Source organism: Panicum hallii, chromosome 1 (genome assembly GCF_002211085.1).
Source record: "Panicum hallii strain FIL2 chromosome 1, PHallii_v3.1, whole genome shotgun sequence".
In the NCBI taxonomy this organism is placed as follows: domain Eukaryota; kingdom Viridiplantae; phylum Streptophyta; class Magnoliopsida; order Poales; family Poaceae; genus Panicum; species Panicum hallii.
The window spans coordinates 58,191,307-58,211,740 of record NC_038042.1 but is presented as its reverse complement, the minus strand read 5'-3'; the positions used below and the strand labels follow the sequence as shown (position 1 = coordinate 58,211,740).

Genomic DNA, 20,434 nt, shown 5'->3' with positions numbered 1-20,434 from the left:
CCTCGGATTGGGCGGCGGTGGCGGTCTGGGAAGGGGAAAAACCCTCGAGGGTATCTAGGGTTTGAGGAGCCGGCGGCTGGGGGTTTTATAGGCGGCTAGCTAGGGTTTGGCTTGGCCGGGTGCGCGAGGATGGCGTGGATCCTCGGCATCCATGCCGCGGATGCGTGGCCCGGATCCGAGGAGGTCCTGGGCTAGGGTTTGGGCGCGAGCGCGAGGCTTAGTAGCCGACAGAGGGAGGCACGTTGGCAGGCGTGACGCGAGCGAGGCAGCGCGGCCGTTGCGCTGCTTTGGCGCGGAGCGAGGGAAGGGAGGCGAGGCGCTGGGGGCGGGTGCGCGCGCGGGCGGAGGCGGTGGGGGAGCTGGGTGCGGCGTGGCTGGAGGTGAGAGAAGGGAAAGCTGACGAGTGGGGACGGGGTGGCAGCGACAGCGGTGTGGAAGGCGGAGGGTCGCGCGACGTGTGGGCGGCGGGACAGCGAGCTGGGCTGGGCCGCGACGTGGGCTAGCTGAGAGGCGCATGGGCAGGACGAGCGAGCCACATGGGCCGTGCGGCTGGGCTGGTGGGGAAAGAGAAGATGGTGTGGTTTGGGCTGCCTCGGTTGGGCAAGGATGGCCAGCTGGGCTGAAGGTTTGAGTTTAGCTTTTGAATTTGAATTTGAATGGCCCATTCAAATTCGAATTCCACTCAATTGAATCACACAAATTGGGAGCAATTCAAGTAAGATCCAATCAACAATTTCAAACAAGGTAGATTGCAATTAAATCCAAATGACTCCAAATTATTTCACACTAACATTTTAATGGTTCTTAATTAAAAATGTTGAGTTGAATTACTAAGATTTCGAGATAGAGAGGACTCATGCTTATATTTGGAACTAGCTAAAACACATACACGAAAAGTTTTTGAAAATTCAAAATTTTGCACAATTATACCATTCCGGAAAACCCAGGATGTTACGCTGGGATTCAGCTACCTCAATGAAGTGTCTTTGGTCTTTTCTCTAATATTTTTTTTCCTGTCTCTTTCAACCGTGACATGATTCCTAGCCAACTTGTCCCCTTTATGATTTCTCAATTATCTCAAACAAAATGAGAGAGATATGGACCAAAACTGCAAACCTTTCAATTTTACTTTATTTACCATTTTCCTTTCCTTTTGCTCAACCATTATCTGAACAATTCTTTCGTAAAAGAACGATAAATCACAAATCTTTCAGCCTTGCAGCTTACTTCACGTGCAGGTGAACAAGCTTCGCCGATCACCCAGACATCATCTAATCTATGACAATAGCATCATTCACACCGAGAAGGCGAAAAAATCATATAAAATGTCTACCTACAGGCAGGAGCGTAGAAGCTGGGGATGTGAGCAAACACAATGGAGTAAGGAACCACGGTTATGGGCTGTGTTCCCTCCACCTGCACTGGCTCCAGCTTTGGGATGTCTCCATTGGCATCAGTTGCCAACACATTGCCATTCAGCAACACTTGTTGGCTCTGCAAGTTTCCATCTTTCGGAGTGAGATGGTACTCTTCTCTTGTAAGCTCGGCTGCTTCACCAAGACCAGGAATGTGACTAAACCTTCTGCCCTCCTTCCTTGCACTCTGGGCCTGGGCACCTTCGCTCGTCACGTAAATGCGGTTTGTATTGTTGCCACTGAGATTGATCAGGAGCAGAGTAATCCCTTGCTGAAAATTCGTAAAGGAAAAAAGGTAAGCATGGTCCAGATGGTTATTATGAGTTGCTGCCCGAAAGAAGCAGAATCTTGAATTGTGTGTGGACCCTTACCGAATTTTTCGCGCAATGTGCATAAGCACGGATCTTATTTGTGCCATTGAATGTCGTCGAGAGGACCGTGGTTCCCATGAGGCGATGCCATAGTAAAGCACTGCAGACAAAGCAGAAAGATGCTAATTAAGATGGTGGGATTCACAGCTTGTTTGGTTTTACTCCTACATTTACTGAAGCTTTGGAAAATTTATGTATGTCTACCTGTAATAGTCAGGATTTGGTTCAAATGTAGTTGTGTTGAGCAGGCCATAATTCCCACCAACCAAGGTCTGTCTACAGTAAGTTTTTGTGTCATACTTTGATGACATCCCAAGCTGATCCAGATACCTGAACAGTGAACATCATCAGTTGAAAGTCAATAAATACTTCTTCAGATGGCACCTTCAAATTCAATTGCGGAGCATGGCTGTGTGCTACTTCAAACATGATCTTGGCTTACCAGAAGCTGAACACAAATGCATCAGTTACAAGGTGGTGACCACTGTTGTAAGCCCCTCCAGCTTCGCCAACCCAGGCAACTGTGGACGTCCCTGCAGACTTCAGTATCCCCTGAAGATTGCTGAACGTGCTTGCCTCGCCATCAAGGTAAGATGGATTGAGAATTTTCTCAATAAGATGGTCATCAACACCTGATACGTTCAGCATTATATCCAGTTATGCAGATGCCAAGGCTCCAGCCCATGTATTGAATTGATGGTAAGTAAGGTGAGCATACCAGGGCCTAAATTGTAGATATGGTGAGTGATCACATCCATTTGACCTGGCTTTGTTTTGCTGACGAGTTCAGTGAACCAGGCTGCGTCAAAGAAGCCTCCTGGTGCAAGTACTAGAGGCTTTGATGGGTTGCCTTGGTAGGTGCTGTCAATGATGTGTTTCAGATTGATCACGTCTGCTGCATATTGGTCTGCATCAATCCGGGCTCCAACTCCACTACCACTGAGTTCATTTCCTACAAGAACACTGTATTTCTTAAGCAAAACTAGTGTACAATGAAAGTATGCCTTTTGTACATTGACGTGTGAAAAAGACACAGAAAGCACCATCTATGAACTTACCCTTAGCTTGTTAGTGATAGCTTAACCAATTATCTACTCCTATCTAAACGATGTTGACATACTTGTCCAGATTCCTTTCCTACGTACTTATCAGAACTCTCTAAATAAAGTGGCTTCAAAACTGTATCATAGGAAGATAACGTGATGCTCTTTGTGACAAAACCACACAACCCACAACATTACACAGAACATACCGAGCTCCCATCCATGGATATCATAGCCTTTGTTGACAGTGTAGCGAATAAAAGAAGCTGCGTTCGTGTAATTCCATGGCCCCCCTAAAGAACCATCAGGCATTGGGATCCGGCCATTCAGAGCATTCAACCCAAAAATAATTTTTGCCCTGCAAACATCAAACAGAATGTTAGGAAATTACGTCCAAAGAGAATGCAGTTGCTGTCTTGCTGAGACTGTCCTGAGGTAGTGAATGAGTAGACCAAAATACCCAGACCAAAGAAAATACCCAGATTTTTGGAAGAAAGCATTTAGCTCATCCCATCTATGCAATGGTAGGCAACCTTGCGAGAAACCGAACATCGCGGACGTGTTCTTCACGAATGGAGTGCATGGTTGCCCAGAGTCACCGGTCTCATATATCAACATATCTTGCAAAGAGCCGCCCAAACGGAGCTTCAGAGGGGAGAATGCTGCAAATTTGATCAGATTGTTATGCGAGGATGGGCCACATATCAAAGTACCAGTTCCATGGATTTTATCTTACGTAAAGAAATGGCATGGCTTTCAGAGTACTGCTGCTGCTAGAATTTTGCTATAGTTGGTTTGTTACCTTCACATTGAAAACTGGTAATATATTTCAAGGAAGACAATTGATTTCTTGATTGGACAGTAGGACAAATTTTCTTATGAAAGCGAAAGGGACGGTGATCGTGTGTTGGCTTACCTTTGACGGCATTCAGCAGGATTTTGTTAGAGAGATTCTGCAGGGAGGAAAATATTAAAGACCTGTGTCAATCACCCATGTCATGGTTTGATTTGCACAAACTTCTGCAAAGCTGGCAGCCAACGAATTGAAAACTAGCAAACGCACAGTTGAGGATGCAACACCAAAATATAGTAAATTGCTACAACCTGACCTCTGTTCTTCTTTTGATGAATCTCCAACCGTTCTTTAATCACGAGCACTAGAATATGGCCAAGTAGCCAGTAGTGTTCATGTATTTTGGTAGGCTTTACATTTGCACATGATTGGTAAGAAAAGGTACTACTACTGTAAATGCAAACAGCCCGGCATGACAATCGGTCCATGTAATGAAATCAAGAATAACAAGGATAATTAAACCAAAACAAGGCCGCTAGCAAGCGGAGGCCATTGCATTCGGGCCAGTAGAATGAGCTGACCGGAGTTGGCAGACGATGAAGAACGCCGGAGCCGGCCGTGTAGTGGGGTGGCTCAACCGCGGCGGGAGGCAGGAACCCTGTACAGAACGAGAACACGCCCCCACTAGATCCTGTAACCCGTGGCAGCTCCACGGCCGTCCAGGACTACATCTCCACTCGGCGGCGAGTGGCGTCCCTCACTGGTCACCGTCGCGAGCCACCGCGCGCGGGCGACGCTCCGGCGATCTCCGGACGAGCTGCAGTCACCGGCGGTACGTGTGGGGCGCACGCGTGAACCTGACAGAGGCCATCGCTGGACTCCTGGCGGCTGGGCTAGCGCCAGCGGCGCGCGGGGCCTCGCCGGCGGCCATGTCACCAGCCCGGTATATTTTACAAAAGCCCCCCTGGTTTGGATCGCGATTATTATATTTTCATATAACCCCCTAATTTGGATCGCGATTACTAATATCGATCCTAATATTTACATCTAGGACCCTATCTTTTGCATATAGCCCCCTTGTCGGTGTCGGTTGCTGCCGCCGCCCGTGTGCCGTCGTCCTCCCCGCCGGAATCTAGGAGCCCCGTCCCCCCATCAATCCCTAATCCCACCCACGCAGCAAGGACCTGTGGGTGGCGCGTGATTCCGGGCGGGCGTCGGGGCATGGCAGCAACGACCGCTCCCCGGACAAACATGTCGCTGCCGACCAAAAAGGAAAACTAGAAGAGGGTGTGAAGCTGAACTGACCAGGTTGAGGAGGGTGGCGAGGCCCCAACTGCAGGTGCCGTAGTCGCACTTGTCCGGCGGCCACCAGTCCAATGTGGCGCAGATGAAGTCGTCGTCCGTCGCCGCGACGGCTGACCGCGCGTCCACGACCACCGCGTCGCCGCCGGCGAGGGCCGTGGTGCTCACGGTGGCGGTGCCGCCGAGCCAGAAGAGGGCCCAGACGCAGAACCCGACCACCTTGAGCAGCAGGCCCGCTGCCATTCCTCCAAAGAAGCGAGAACAAGAAGAGCTTGAAACCAGAGGGGAAATGCAGGGGAAAGGGGCAATGCCCCTTGAGGAAAGCGAGCCCCTTTGCGCCGGGGAGGGAAGGTTCTTGCCGGCTACACCATGTAAAGAATCTCGAGGCGGGGAGCCTCTGGTGTGGTCGGGGATGGTCGGATGGTTAAGCAAAGCAGAGGGAGAGAGAGAGAGAGGTCAGGTCAGATGGATGAGCTGTGGGCCTGCGGGCTTTTAATGGTGGCAGGCTTGGTTGGGGAAGCTTGGAATCTTTATATGGCGGCGAGCAGAGCAGCGAGAGGGAGGCGGCGGAAGCAGCTGCAGGCAACGCAAACGCAGGAATGAGCACGGAGCAGTCATATCTTTAAAAGGACATGTTTAGTTAGCGCATGCGAGCTGTCATCTGCCGAATCTTAGAAGGCACGGCGAATTTGCAATTCTCACCATCTTTAAACCACATCACATTTGTATTCCCATTAAAAAGCCCTCTCTATCTCTCTACCGTATAAATTTATCTAGTTGTTAACATATAGAATACTGGTATTTCAAAAAGTAATGGTCCACAGTGTATACTCTGAAGATTGCAACTTGTCCAAAACGCAGAGCGCAAAGTGTACTGCCAGCAGGAGGCATATGCATTTAAGATTATTGTCCTTGAGAAACAAACACAAGTACTTCTGTTTCAGAAGTTGGTTACTATTTCCTAGTGCCAGGCTGCCAGCAAGAGTTTAGGGAGTAAAAAATGTCGAAATGATACTAGTGTCATGGTGTTCTTTGGATGAAAACAGATCTTGCCTTTGCAGAGCTGGAAAGTTCATCATTGGCAGCTGCAGGGACAGGCAGATGGAGGAAAAAGTCCCTCGAGAATCCATCCAGCATCCACCACCAGCTTGTCCCAGTTGCACCACACCTTCACTCCTTTACATGTGGACGGTGGACCTTAGTTCTTTATTTGCACAGTGATAACAATACCGTATGCCTCTCTGGTGACGAGTCACCCAGGAACAGGAAGGAATTTTTTTTTCTTTTGAATTAAACAGCAGGAGCGCTGCTAAATCATTTAAGAAGAGAAAGCAGAGTTTTACAGTTTACTAAAAAGAGTTTACATAAAACAACAAGAAACACTCAAACTCAACAAGAAACAAATTAACATGAGAACTACGTGGCGCTAGGCGCGCTCAAAGCCGCTTGCCGCAGGCCCAACTCCTCCAGGATACAATTGAAGACCAACGGAGCTATCATTGTTTTGTCTTCAAACACTCTTCTATTCCGTTCCTTCCAAATGTTCCACGCCGTGTACATGAGTAAGGCTGCAACGTGTCGCTGCAGCTCTTTGGGTAACAGCTGCAAAGAAGACACCCACCAAGTCTCTATGTCGACACCTTTAACAGGCTTCTTCACTAACCCATTTGACCAACCCTGTATTAGAAACCAGAAGGAATATTTTGGCCAAAAAAAAACAAAACAAAAACAGCTGGTGGTCCACCGACCCAACAGTGAGAATGTGAGATGAACCGGTTCATCAGCAATTTTAATTTGAATTGATAATTTGCTTATAATGAATATCATATATTTAAAAATGAAAGGAGTACATTTTGTCAAATAGCTGACTTGCAATGTTACATTAATGGATCGATGTGATCAAGGTCAGAACCCATTTAGGCTAGGATTGTGGTCTCTGTTCATCCTGTAACGACTGGGGAAACCATCTCAGTTCATCTTCCGTCATTTTATTTGGCACCTAATGCTCTACAAGTTGCAGCATATTCATCATCCTAAAGGAACAATGCATATGGTGGCCGCGCGTGTGACTAAGTAAAAAAGATGCATACTATACTGACGAAGAGGTACGAGGGTTTTGTCACCTCATTTGCTACACCGTAACTCTGAACAGGTCCAGCTTGTTGCAAGTCGGAACGAAGCAATCTTGTTGCGGAGGAAAGGCGGCTATTTATTAGACCTTATAGTTGTGAAACCAGTAAAAACAAAAGTTCATTTGGCTCCATTCTTATCCTGTTGGTTAAAATAATGGGCAAAAAGTTTATTTTAAATTTTTTTACCCAAAAGATGATCTGCTATGGATACAGTAAAACACTACTAATTCTTATCCATGATTATGCATGCACGCATTTCGAATCTGTGGATCGGAAGGCTTTGTTTGCTCTCGGATCGATTTCTTGATCGCCGCGAGCCTTTTAGGGCTCGCTTCTTTTCTTGGGGGGAATGTCTGGCGTCTGGTCTGCGTAGCAACTCCAAGCATGAGATGGCTGCGGCGCAACGCAACCAGCTGTGCAGTCTCCGATCCGTTCCCTGCCCTGCTTGCTTGCGGCTGCGGTCACCACCAAATACTACCTGCTCGCCGGCTCTAGCAGACACCGTTGTTGGTTTACCTGCATCGCGTCGTCATGGTTAGCGGCGCCTGATTACCAAATCCACCATAAAATAATCGATCATAATCGTGACCTCTTTTTGTCGGCCGGACCAATTTGTTGTCGTCCCTGTCTCAAGGGAGAGGATGATTGGCCAATGATGGGAATGCTAGTTGGTTTCCGATCCGCAGTTTGATACGGCCGGCCTGTCTCGCAGCCAATGTCATCAAGAAGGTTGGACACAGAGTAAAACACGAGTGCTTGCCTGGGAACACTGATGAAAATAGCTGGGAAGCAGAGCCGACAGAGTAGAGAGACGGCGAATTGCTCGTGACCGTTCATGACAAGCAGCATAGGTCCATTCAGTACTTTACCCAAAGGGTCATGTCTCACACAAGACGCGCGTGATTTGAATGAACGGACGGTCTCTACATCGGTTGTGATAAAACAGCCGTCTCTTAATCTCAAAAAAAAACAGCCGTCTCTTTTCAAAAAAAAACAAAAACAAAACAGCCGTCGTATTTTGGAGTGTATTTGTCCCCAGTTATACTCTCCACTCATGTAGGTTGTTATCAGTCATTCAGACCCACGATCCTATCTTGTATATGCGTCAAATGATTCAGTGCTACCGTCAGAACTCAGAAGACTGAACCTTTGACCACGCTGAGTTCAGCTTCAGGCTTCAGCTCAGGAAAACACATGCCATCCGGCCCTGCCCCCGCACTCCCCATCAATCTTCGTCGTCCTTAGAATGATGGAGGCATTTGAGCATTCCATGTCCACCACCAATAATGGATTGCACATGCAGCGATGCACATATCGCCCATCACCTCACGTGGACGCATGTTACGTCCTGCGAATTATTGGGAGACATTAGCTATAGGTACCTGCGTACAGGCAGCAGCTAGCCTGCCTAGTGCAACCAACCATGCAGAGCTGCTAGCTCGCTCCTGCTCCTAAACAGGTGAAGGGACATGCCATCTGCTACTGGCATCGCTCACTCTCAGCAGTCAGCCTTGCCAAGGATGCAGAGGAGACCGGAGATCTTTTGTTTCTGCAATCCATTGCATGGAGATTGCAATCTGAATGTGCCTTTTCTGACTTTGCCATGGCTTGCTTTAATCTGCTTTGCTTGTGGGTGAGACCAGCCAGCCAAGCCAGCTGCCGGGCATAACCGGCCGGCGACGAGAGATATATAGGTTTGATAATTGGTTGGCGAGCTCGCGAAGGAGATGGACGTCACACCTAACTGAACCCATGGATGGCATCAGGTGTCAGCTTAGGGAGGTCCATGGCTGGACTACCTGACAGAGTAGCAGCATCAACATAGGCATCGCCAATCAACATCCAGCGCACCCAAGATGTATGCACACGCAATTGCATGGGATCTTTATTGATCTTCTTCACTTGTTTTGCTTGCACGTGCTAAATAACCTTGACGCTATACATCCATGTCCATTTGTAGCTATGCTATGCAGAGGTAGCTATTTTATCAATGAAGAGTAACGGCCATGGCAAGCAAAGAAGAGAGGGACTTCATGGATGTACAACACAGGCTCCTGTACCAGCGACACTTGCGAATGTCTTCGATGCTGTGGTACTTGTCCATTTGATTAGGACATTAGGTGTACCAGATGAGACAGAATTAGAGGAGGCTGTGATGCATCCATCTATACTCTGCTCGTGTTGCCATGCCGGTAGTTCAGCCAGATCAGCGCTGTGTGGACGTGAACGTGCAACTGATTAACCAAGATTAGCTCATCATGGACGCGTCTACATACAGTTATCTCAACAACATTCAGAAGGACATTGCCTTGTTCAGCAACAGTCAGATAGAGATATAGAATTGTGCCCGACGTGTCAACTACGGGATCAAAAGGATTATTATTCTAGAAAAGAAGGGTGATATCCTGGTCTTGGACCACAATGCAATGAGAATGAGCAAGCATTGAATCGTTGTTGAGTGATGATCATTTCCAGCACATTCTTGTACCAAAGCCCAGTCATTATTTCGGATGGGAAATGGTGGCTAATCTGCTGCTCTGCTCTGACCGACCTTTGGTTGCATATGGAAAGGAGACGAGGACGAGAAAAAAAACTAAAAATGATTGTGCCACAATTGTCAATAAATTGAGTAGCTTATGCCATGGGATTAGACAACTAAGAGCAGAACATTGGATAACCTCCTTTTGAAGAAAACGGAAGCAAGCCATTTAACTTATGGAACACTAAGACCAAATTAACCTAGGAGTTGGTGTGACTACTTCCCCATCATGTCAAAAGGAAGAGAGAAGAATTCAAAAGAGAGAGAGAGAGAAGAATTTTTTTTGAAGGGTCAGAGAGAGAAGAATTCAAAAAAGAAGAAGAGAAGGCTTAGACTCTACAACAATAGCATCCTTAATCCGTTGATTCTTTTAAACAAAAGAGGAATTATCTAATACATTATTGAGTTGGTGAGAAGTGGATTGCTGCTCCATGCAACAGCTACATCTCGAGCCCCTCTTTCCGTTTCAAAGCATGTAATCATAATTCACAAGTAGGAGAGCAATACCTAATGCGACTAGCACCTTTTGGTTAGACTAACCCACAAGAGGCAGCAGGGACCAAGCCCAGGGCCAGGGGGCCTGGTCTTCTCTTGTTCTCCATGCTGACCTAGCTAGAGTTTCAGTGACAACTGCCCAATCTTCTGCAGTGCGAATCCTAATTCAGCAGTACCATCTAACACGTTGTGTTCTATGCTTTCTGGATGCTGCTATCCGTCCGGGCGCTTAGAGTTGACAAGAGAGAGCACTGTTTGATCCATACTAGCATATATAATTCAAGTTTTGTTTCCTCAAATATCTCCACGTACAGGGGAGTGCTCTTAGAATTCGAGAGCAATAATCCAAGTGCTGTTTCCGCAAACATCTCCACAGGGGAGTTTTAGAATAATTGGGCGACATTAGCTAGCTAGCTAGCTGCCTAGTGCAACCGTCAACCAACCAGGCAGAGCTGCTCACTCCCGCTCCTAATAAACAGGTGAAGGGACATTTCATCATCTGCTGCTTGCATCTCTCACTCTCAGCATTGCCAAGGATATGATGCAGAGGCTATCGGAGATCTCCTTTGCATTGGTTCTTGCGATCCAGTGCATGCAGATTGCAATCTGAATATGCCTTTTCTGACTTCGCCATGGCTTGCTTTTGCTTTGCTTGTGGGCGAGAGAGACCAGTCTCAGTTTGCCAAGCCAGCCGCCGGGCGTAACCGGGCGGGCGAGGAGATGGACGTCACACCTAACTGAACCCACTAATCGCATCAGGTGTCATCAGGCTACCTGACAGAGTACCTAGCAGCATAAACATAGGCATCCCCAATCATTCAATCAACATCCACGCAATTGCATGGGATCTTCATTCACTGATCTTTCTTCGCTTGTTTTGCTTGCACGTACTGAATAACCTCGAAGTTATATATCCACGCACATTTGTTGCTATGCTATGCAGAGGTAGTAATTTTATCAAGGAAAGAGTAGCGGCCATGGCAAGCAAAGATAGAGAGGCATTGGAAGTACTGTAACAACACAGGTTCGTGTACGAGCGACACTTGTAGTGTCTTTGATGTCGTAGTAGTACTTGTCCATTTGATCAAGACATTAGGTGTAACAGATGAGACAGAACTAGAGTAGAATATGATGCATACTTGTTGCCATGACGGTTGTTCAGCTAAATTAGCGCTATGTGGACTGGAGAATGACCAAGATCATAGCTCGTCGTGGACGCGTGATTGGGATGGTCATGGTCGTTGCTTAGGGATTGGGAATTAGTTAGGATATTGCCCTGCTCAGAAGTAAGCAACTAACTCTCATGATCAGTTCAAAAAAAAACTAACTCTCATGATATACACAACATTTGCTTGGAAAGAAGACGAGGACGAGGGGGAAAAAACTAAAAATGATTGTGTGAAAAGTGTAATCAATAAATTGACTAGCTTATAGTGCCATGGGACGGATTATAGAAAAATAAGAAAAGAACATTGGACAATCTCCTTTATTTGAAGAGAAACAGAAGAAGACAATTAACTTATTGATCAATAAGTTAGACAAAACCTAGGAGTTGGTATGACTACTTCCCCATTATGTCAAAAAGAAGAGGGAAGGCCTAGACTCTACAACAATAGCATCCCTTAATCGTTAATCGTTTTAAGGAAAATGGAATTATGTAATAATAATATTGATTGGTGAGAAGTGGATTGCTGCTACATGCAACGGCTAGCCAGCTACATCTCTAGCCCCTCTTTCCGTTTCAAAGCATGTATGTAATCATCATTCACAAATCACAAGTAGGAAAGCAATACCTAATGCAACTTGTACCTTTTGGTTAAGACTAATCCACAAGAGGCAGCAGGGACCAAGCCCAGGGCCAGGGGCCTGGTCTTGTTGTGTTCTCCTTGCTGACCTAGCTTTCCAGTGGCAACTGCCGAATCTTCTGCAGCGCGACCATATTATTAAAATAAATGCTCCGGAAACGAAGCGGTTATGCAGCACTATCAGAGCACTGCTGCTCTGTTTGACAGTGGAAATGGGATAAGAGGAAAGATGCTTCCTTTCCAAGTGACAGTGATGGGTCTAATGCGTGTTTGCCAGGTCTGTCTCATCTAGGATCCGTTTTTCACTTGAAAGACTATAGTCCGGCCTGCAACAAACTGTTGTTCTCTTGGCATGTTGTGTGGAAATGTTTGGTTGTGAGTTTTGACAAGGAGGAATGTAATGCCATGGTTTATGTTTGCTTCTAGCAAGAATCCAAAACGGCAGCATCACCTGATCATGCTTGCAGATTCCGAAAAATTAGTTTGGTTGTTTAATTTGTTCAACTAATAAACATACTTAAGAAAAAGCTGTATTATTCGAGCAATACGTGGAGTAGACACAAGCCCTGAAACAAGAAACCAGGACTGAGCGTCTCTCTGTGCAGCATCTTTCCGTAGCGTAACCCATTCATGAGCTTAGCCCACTAGGCACAATGACAACAGTCCTGGGTCTGATAAGCCTGGTATTGTGACTTTTCAAAGAACCCATTGGCACAGAGCGCTCGGTTTCTGCCCAAACCAACCTGCCTAAGAGCATCTCCAACAATCTCCCATTCCCCCGATAAACTGTTAATATTAGAAAAAAGACATGCTCCAGCAGATTCCTAATACATTTCCCTTTCCCTAATAATTATTAATTATTAGGTTGTTCCAATATTTCACCCTAACTGCCCTCGATAAAAAGAGAATTTTAGCTATCCCAATATATTAGTTGTATTGAGATCTATAAAAAACATCTCTCCCAATAACCTATGAATAACCCATGAAAGTGGTATTAGGCCATCCCATAATACATTATTGGGAGAAATTTATTTTCATGGTATTAGGACATTCCAATAATACGGGAGATATTTATTGAGGGACTGCTGATCTAGAACTTCTGTCCCTTGATTGGACAATAGCCAAAAATTTTGGCAAGCCCATACCTTGGATAACCAAACTAGTGGGACTTTTATTTTTTTGGTCAAATTTGGGTGGAGCCAACATGAACATAGATCAAATAAGTGGAGTACAAGCTGAGAAATTTTGTCGACAAGCTGAAACACGTAGATTCACAGAGGCAGACCAACCATCAAATGTAAGTTCAAATAGGATAAGAACTAAATTCGGTGTTGACTGAAACATTACACTGAACACTGAACAGGTGCAAGGCTCATCGGTTTTCACTTTTCACCATGATAATATGGTCTATTGACCGATGTACTGGACTGGCGCACAATGTACTGCAGGACTACATGGATGGATCAATTGAAGCTAGGGCAGATAGGTCCCTTGGACAAGCCAAGGCGAACCTCCATTCCATGGTGCATGTCAGGTTGACGGAAACTGTCAGAATCTTGAGGCACTGCAAGCCAAGGGAAGAAAATTAGCACAACTTGAAAAAACATATCTGGTGGTACAAAGAAAGCCCAGCAGGAAAAGTTTCAGTGCAGAACTTTAAGAATGTGAAGCTGAAACCAATACATGGATTGATGAAAGTGCTAAGCACAAATAAAATGCATGGCTGCACTCAGAGATATTGAGCCTAGCAGAGCAATTCGAACTAAAAAGACATGAGCTCAGACCATTGACTGTCACAAGTATGTATCACTTTTCTAGTAAATTAAATTACAAGAACAGTCCAGGTATATAATTACACATCATATAAATGCAATCCAATTAAACTGATGACCTCTACAAGATATCCAACAACTTAAAGTAGCTGGAACCATGAAATTTTAAGCTACAAACATTTTGGTAACTCTTGATTTTCCAGCAACTCCTAACTTCCAACCAAATCACATCAATTAGCATTGTCTCAGTGAGTTTTGCTAAGAACAAAGAAACTACTGCTACTAGCCTACTATCAAGATTAAAAACATAAATAAAATATACCAGTGTTCCACAAGTCTGGCTAAGAATATTAACAAGGTGGTCGTAGGCTATTGCAGAATGCTTGAATGAACATGCGAAACAACAGGAAGTTGGCTGATTGAAAACAAAGGATAGAATGTCTTACTGTTAAGATAATCTTCAAATCCAAAATCATCCAAGGAACCTGTCAGTGCCTCATATCCTAGCATAGATGATGGCAAAGCACCAGGGGGCCTTTGAAACCTGTCATCATAGATGTCCATCAGCGCATGCTAATCATCAAAAAAAAATTAAGATAAAAAAACTAAAGATATGCATAATGTCATTGGAAGGACACCGCATAAAAAAAAAGGTTTCCTCCTATCTCATGCTTCATTCCTTTTTTTGTCCATGAATCATTGGTGTTAGAAGGGACAGATGAGAAAAAGGTTTAAATATGATTGCCCAATTAAGTATAGAAAGGACCATGTCCAGGCATTCCGAATGATCCATACAGAGACAAATAGCAAACTAAATGTGATATTAGAATCGTGCGTGTTTTACTTGTCAAAGCACTGCGTACCAAACTAAGTCTATCGGAAAGCCTCAAAATTGATATACAAATTTAATAACATTACATTAAATCATTAATACAATAAGGCAACTAGATGCACAGGAAAAACCAATTTTAGACGATGCCAAGCATGCAGTAAAACAAGTTCTGCAATACAAGCAGCCAAGCAGTGAAGCAGGGGAAAAGAAAAGAAAATTGCTAATCAGCTGTTAGCAGGATGGAGCTTCAACACTGACAAACATGGCATCCACACTGCCACAATAATAAAAAATTTAAAACCATTCCACTATTGACTGTTATATACACAAATAACCAAATTTTAGGTACAGTCAACCCTGCAGTAGCATCAAGGATACAGCACCCAACAAGGGCAATGGAATCATAGATATGCAAAATGTTAACAGCCTTCTAGCCAGATGTCAAAACCGTGTAGACAAGCCTAACTTGATAAACCAGGAACCTCTGCACTAACTCAATTGATGGGATGGCCCGTAAATCATGATCCAGTGCAAAGATGAACAGAACATCCCGTACTCGAGGAGGGTAAGAGAAGTTTAAGGAAGTCACCCAAACTTCGATTGGCACGGTTAATTCTAGCAGACAGACTCGAAACCACTATAGATTTTTCTAATGCTCGCATCACCTACTACCTACTACAAACTCGAAGCTCGAACGAATTGATGGAGGTGACAAAAAAAATTTCGGGGGAAACTGCAAGGGGCAGTGAAGAACCTGGAGAGGATTTGGGCATCGAGATCCTTGCGAATGTTGAAGGCGGATCCGTAGATGGCCTCCGTCCCGAACTTCTTCTTGTCCGCCCAGAACTTGGCCTCCTGCGCGGGAGCGCGTGCCCCAAACACCGAGACTCAGCGTTAGGGTTTCGTTCGACGGCACGGAAAAGTAAAGGAAACAGAGGAGAGGGGTGGATTCGTACCGATTGGATGGTGGACTGGAGCGGGTGCGGCGGCGCGAGGTCGGCCTTGACGCCGGCGTTGATGCCGAAGCGAAGGGCGTCGTGGGTCTCGCTGATCTCCCTCTTCATGCCGCCGCTCGCCATCGTCGCTGCTGCTGCTTCTCTCTCGTTCCGCTGCTGCTCTTCGTTTCTTTCTTTGCGGGGAAGAAAGGGTAGGCCTTGCGCCCTTGGGTCTGGGCTTGATATATAGCTCTTGTCTGACTATTCTAACCCTTGTTGGGCCGGCCCAGCTACTACATCTGTTCGGTCGGATATTGGTGTAATCAGATTCCAGCTCGGAATACTAATTCCACATAAAATTATATCGCAATAGCAAAGTGGAAAACGCATTTATTTTCCAAATCAGAACAGAGATTAAATAAGATGCTTTAAATTCGAACACTTCCCAGTTAATAATGCATAGTAAAGTAGTAATACTCCATGAAGTACTGCAAATTTGCTTATGCGATTTCCTCGGGCCACACTGAAAGTCTTTATCTCTAGAGGTTACAGTTCAACACCGTGCGATGAGATGAAGGTGCAATGATACTGTGATACAAATGTCTACTGCTATTGTTGTAGAAGGATGCAAGGTTGCAATAAGCTATCCATTATATACAATCTCACACTTCACGTCAGTTCGATAGTTTGGTTTCTCAAGGATAAGTTCTTCAGCCGCAAAGCTCAAAATCATGAAGCTGGAGATCCATCCCGTATGTTGGAAAATCATAGAAGCTAGCCTCAGTCTATTTCTTCAGCAGGCAATCCTTGAAGCCCTTCTCCAGCTCTTCTTTGTTGAGGTTCCTGCCGATGAAGACAATCTTGTTGATGCGTGGCTCATTTGGCTCCCACATCCTCTCAGGAGATCCCTGGAAAATGTCGTGCACTCCCTGACCATGCAAAAACACACAAGAAATCGAGGTTCATACGGCTCATTAATGCCAGTCTTAGAGAAAGTTTGGTAAGGATTTCACAAACAAAAGATATCTCTCCAGTCAAACTCTAGCTCATAAGAAAAAAAAAATCTTGCTTTAGACAGCGGTAAAATAGAAGAACTAAATCATCTAGCAAATGCTAACATATACAGCGGATGGTCCTCAGGTGCGGAGTTGCAAACACTAGCAAGAGCGAATGGAGTGATGAAAGATACTAGAAATGACATGGAGGATCATGACAGGAAAAAACAGTTTTCCTTCCAAAATAAAAGTATATCCTTCCCACCAGCATTAGTACTACAACTACATTGATAGATATCCAGCACTATGCATTTTCAATACTACACGCATTAATTGGTCGCAATGTTTTAAATGCCAAAACTGCAGCAGTATCAAGACATAACGGGATAAAATTGAGGCATTAGTTAACACAAACCTGAAACACAAATCGTTGAGGCATTCCACTGACAGAAAGCAGTCCTTTCATCCTGTATATATCATCACTATGTTCCAGCAGTAGATTCCCCAACCACATGTCAGCCTGCATGAGCGCATGTGAAATAGATGTCAATACAAAATAACTCCATATCCAACGTTATGATAGGATTGTGGTGTTTAGATGTCTCAATATTCATAGTATGAGTTGAGAAAAATAGAGCAACAGATGAGGAATAATTTGAAGACTGGCCTTTTCAAGATCCATCTCCCCTTCACAAACAATGCTCACAGAAGAAACACCAGGGTCATGGGTGTGATCATGTACATGATGGTCTACAAAAAACAGGCAGCAAAGAGTTTACTTATCTTCATACTTGGTATTTTTTTCAAAAAAAAAAAATCAGCAACAAGAAGGTCCAAAGAACTCAAGAACCCTCGATTCACGAGAAATAAGTTCTCCATCAAATATTTTTTGAATTCAGATTTTCAGGCACAGAAAGCTTTTGCATACTAAATTACAGATAAGAAAAGCTTTTCAGTTGGGGCATAGATACACATTTAATTAAGATAATCTGTGTCAGCATGTTATTTTATATTTTTGCTGAAGTCAATGAAGGTTTGCACATTTCCTTACTAACTGGTTGTATGAGTGGCCACTTCTGTTTACAGGAATCATACAGTGACCATGTCAGTCGGGCCATGCCATAATAATGTTCCAAGATCTAGGCTCACCATGTCCGTGGTCATGGTCATGGTCATGATGGTGATGATGGTCATGTTCATGCTCATGATGATGGTGATCATGCTCATGTTCCGCGTGGTCTTCTTGTGATTTTTCAGAGACAGCACTCTCAATCCTGTAAAGTACAAACAAAATCCAACTCTTAATTGCCTTTATCCTCACCTCCCTAAAATTATTAACTTGAAAAGGTTCTTTAAATGTAAGAACTGCCAGAAGACAAAGTTTCATTTATTTATCTTAAAATAAACTCATAACGAGATATTTCATAAAGAAGTGCACTGCATCACTAGGTATTTGAGCAGGCATCAGAGTTAAGAGATGGTACTGATTATAAGGCTATATGCACCCAAGAAAAATGGTTCGACAAATAGCAAGACCATACTGGTTTAATCAACTAGAAATTCAAGTGCAGGTAACATAGGATAGGTCAAAATCTACTCTATGAAATTTCACTTCATTGCATCGCCTAAGTTCACATTTTAGCCTATCTAGTCATTGGGTACAACAACGATTAAATAGTTTTGTTCTCCCAATGCTAGCAGGATCATACTCCATATTGCTGCAACTACATTCAGGCTTTAAGCTACAACGTATCATTATGCTTGAACAACTCAAATTATTTCATTATCCTCTGTATCTATATTAAATTATTAATTATCTCTTTCCTCCTAAAGTAAATGACTGGTACCGGGCTGCAGAGACACATACCCACTCTATATGTTCTCTGCAATATACGAATAAAACTAAAGTAAAAAAACAAGATGAAAGAAAGGAACCTCTCCAGATCAAATCCTCCAATTCCAAGAACATAATCTAAATCAACTTTGCCATACTCAGCTCGTTTCAAATTAGCCATGCGATTAATACCCTGTCATCAGCAAAGGGGGATATTACAAACAAACATATGGTAATGAACTAATGAAATAACAGGATGAATAAGAGAAACTAACCCTTATACGCTCAACCAAGGAAGAAACTTCAGGTTCATTTACAAGATCAATCTGCAATTGAAGTAACAAGAGTTGAAACTTCTGTGTTACCAACAAGGACCCAAATTATAGAAAAAAGGTGTACTTAAGTCATCAAATATGGTTTAGAGGACCATCACCTTGTTAACTATAATTCTGTCAGCATAGGCAATTTGCTGAACTGCTTCATTGACTATACCCTTGGGCTTTACTTCATCCAAATGCAGTCTAGCGTGCTTTGCATCAACTAAAGTTACCACGCCATCCAGCTTGACATCATTAAAAACTACATCCTCCGCATAGAACGTCTGTATAATGGGCGCTGGATTAGCCAAACCTAAAAAATAGACAAATAGAAAGTGAGAACTTTAGCATGATTATGCAATCCATGGATAATCAAGAAAAGCAATTTTTTCATGGTTTGCATTGATTAAGTTTTCTGGTCAATTACAACTTATACAAACCAAAATAGTTTTTTCCTGATTATGGTGTCAACCTACAGTTCCTACAATAACCTAATGAATTCTTTACCTGTCGTTTCGATAACAATATGGTCAAACTTCCCCTTCTTCTTGTTGACCAATTCACCAATCATACGGACTAAATCACCACGCACAGTGCAGCAAAGGCAGCCATTATTTAGCATCATTATGTCCTCAGCTCCAGCAGTTTGTGCTGCAACTAGTGAACCATCGATGTCTACTTCTCCAAACTGCAAGCGAACAACGACAGTAAAAAGTATACATGGATCAGCTTTTCACCTTGCATATTTTAGCTGGGCCCTCATAAGTGATAGTTTGGCAATAACCTAAGTAAGCTGAGATTATTTGTGTATTTCACAAAGGCATGCATGCGTTCAGGAATAAAGAAATAACTGCCGGTCAGGCACTGACACTACTCGTACAAATGAATTAATGGATGAAGGTCTATCGGGCTAATAAAAACATTCATATGGGCATACCTCATTTTCAATAACAGCAATTCGCTTTCCATGGTGAGCAGTCAAGATGTGATTCAGTAAAGTTGTCTGCAAACAGGAAAGAAAAGGTGTTGAATATACCAGAGATGCCAGATTTGTGACAAGAAAAATCGTGCACCTGGAGTAAGCAAGGAAATGTTCTGTGCATGGTGCTGCATATAAGTCGCAGTGTTAAAGGGCCAAAGCTACGGGATTAGTCACAATGCAAATCAATTCATGCAGTAAAACCCCAGCAAGTCGATTAAACTTGTACAGGTTGAATAGAACAAAAATATCTTTAAGTTTGCCACCCCACTTGATCAAAAGGAAAAATAGGCACCCCTCCTAGTATCCAAACTGAACCATCGTCTAGCAGTGCTAAGTGATAATTTAGCTAATCATTTCCAGTTTAATTTTTGCACACATCGAATCGCATAACCGTCAAACCGTGTGCATCAATGGAAGGCTCGTTCGCATCGAAGACAGGGCTTAGGGTCCTACCTTGCCGGAACCAAGGAAGCCGGTGATGATGGTGGCGGGGATGCGATTGTCAGGTGGGATCATCGTCTCTACTCCAGAACACTCCTCCTCTGTCGTGGAAGCCGCCGACGCCGCAAATCTCCGGCGCGCTCGCCACGACGGCGCCGCAGCAGCAGCAGCCCGCGGTGCTGCGGCGGCGGAGTAGGAGCGCGCGGCGGCGCGCAGGCGCAGGCGGAGGAGGGAGGCGACCCGGCGCGCGGGAAGCCCGAGAGACGCCGCCGTGGAGATGGCCGGGGAGGCGGAGCAGAGCGCCGCCATGGTGTTCGAGGGTGCGAGAGAGAGAGAGAGGGTAACTGGGCAAGTGGATATCGCGGCACGGACCTACTCGTATGGAGGAAGAGGCGCTTCTTCTCCGCTTGGAGTAGTGTGCTCCTGAAATT

General features: G+C 44.6%; 3 protein-coding genes across 4 annotated transcripts; all 3 read right to left on the bottom strand.

Annotated features, from left to right (window-relative positions):
• Positions 1-1,098: 1,098 nt before the first annotated feature.
• On the bottom strand, positions 1,099-5,441 carry LOC112879016 (heparanase-like protein 3). 2 transcript variants are annotated; one of them, XM_025943332.1, is made up of 9 exons: positions 4,928-5,441; positions 3,746-3,782; positions 3,308-3,491; positions 3,039-3,187; positions 2,505-2,738; positions 2,229-2,418; positions 1,991-2,116; positions 1,787-1,886; positions 1,099-1,686 (listed from the first exon to the last, which is right to left on the bottom strand). In XM_025943332.1, exons 1-9 carry the CDS (start codon positions 5,165-5,167, stop codon positions 1,330-1,332), a joined length of 1,617 nt encoding a protein of 538 aa, XP_025799117.1. In that variant the 5' UTR covers positions 5,168-5,441; the 3' UTR covers positions 1,099-1,329. The 2 variants fall into 2 exon arrangements, with proteins under 2 accessions (XP_025799117.1, XP_025799118.1); XM_025943333.1 differs by lacking the exons at positions 3,746-3,782; positions 4,928-5,441 and adding an exon at positions 3,566-3,693.
• A 7,665-nt stretch (positions 5,442-13,106) lies between these two features.
• LOC112889360 (cyclin-B1-2-like) lies at positions 13,107-15,671 on the bottom strand. The gene is made up of 4 exons (XM_025955948.1): positions 15,456-15,671; positions 15,254-15,354; positions 14,114-14,211; positions 13,107-13,459 (listed from the first exon to the last, which is right to left on the bottom strand). Exons 1-4 carry the CDS (start codon positions 15,576-15,578, stop codon positions 13,359-13,361), a joined length of 423 nt encoding a protein of 140 aa, XP_025811733.1. The 5' UTR covers positions 15,579-15,671; the 3' UTR covers positions 13,107-13,358.
• A 216-nt stretch (positions 15,672-15,887) lies between these two features.
• Positions 15,888-20,392, bottom strand: LOC112889349 (P-loop guanosine triphosphatase YjiA-like). Its single transcript, XM_025955940.1, has 10 exons — positions 20,016-20,392; positions 19,518-19,583; positions 19,088-19,268; positions 18,697-18,893; positions 18,539-18,589; positions 18,365-18,456; positions 17,579-17,703; positions 17,097-17,179; positions 16,845-16,949; positions 15,888-16,363 (listed from the first exon to the last, which is right to left on the bottom strand). Exons 1-10 carry the CDS (start codon positions 20,310-20,312, stop codon positions 16,220-16,222), a joined length of 1,341 nt encoding a protein of 446 aa, XP_025811725.1. The 5' UTR covers positions 20,313-20,392; the 3' UTR covers positions 15,888-16,219.
• Positions 20,393-20,434: the final 42 nt, after the last annotated feature.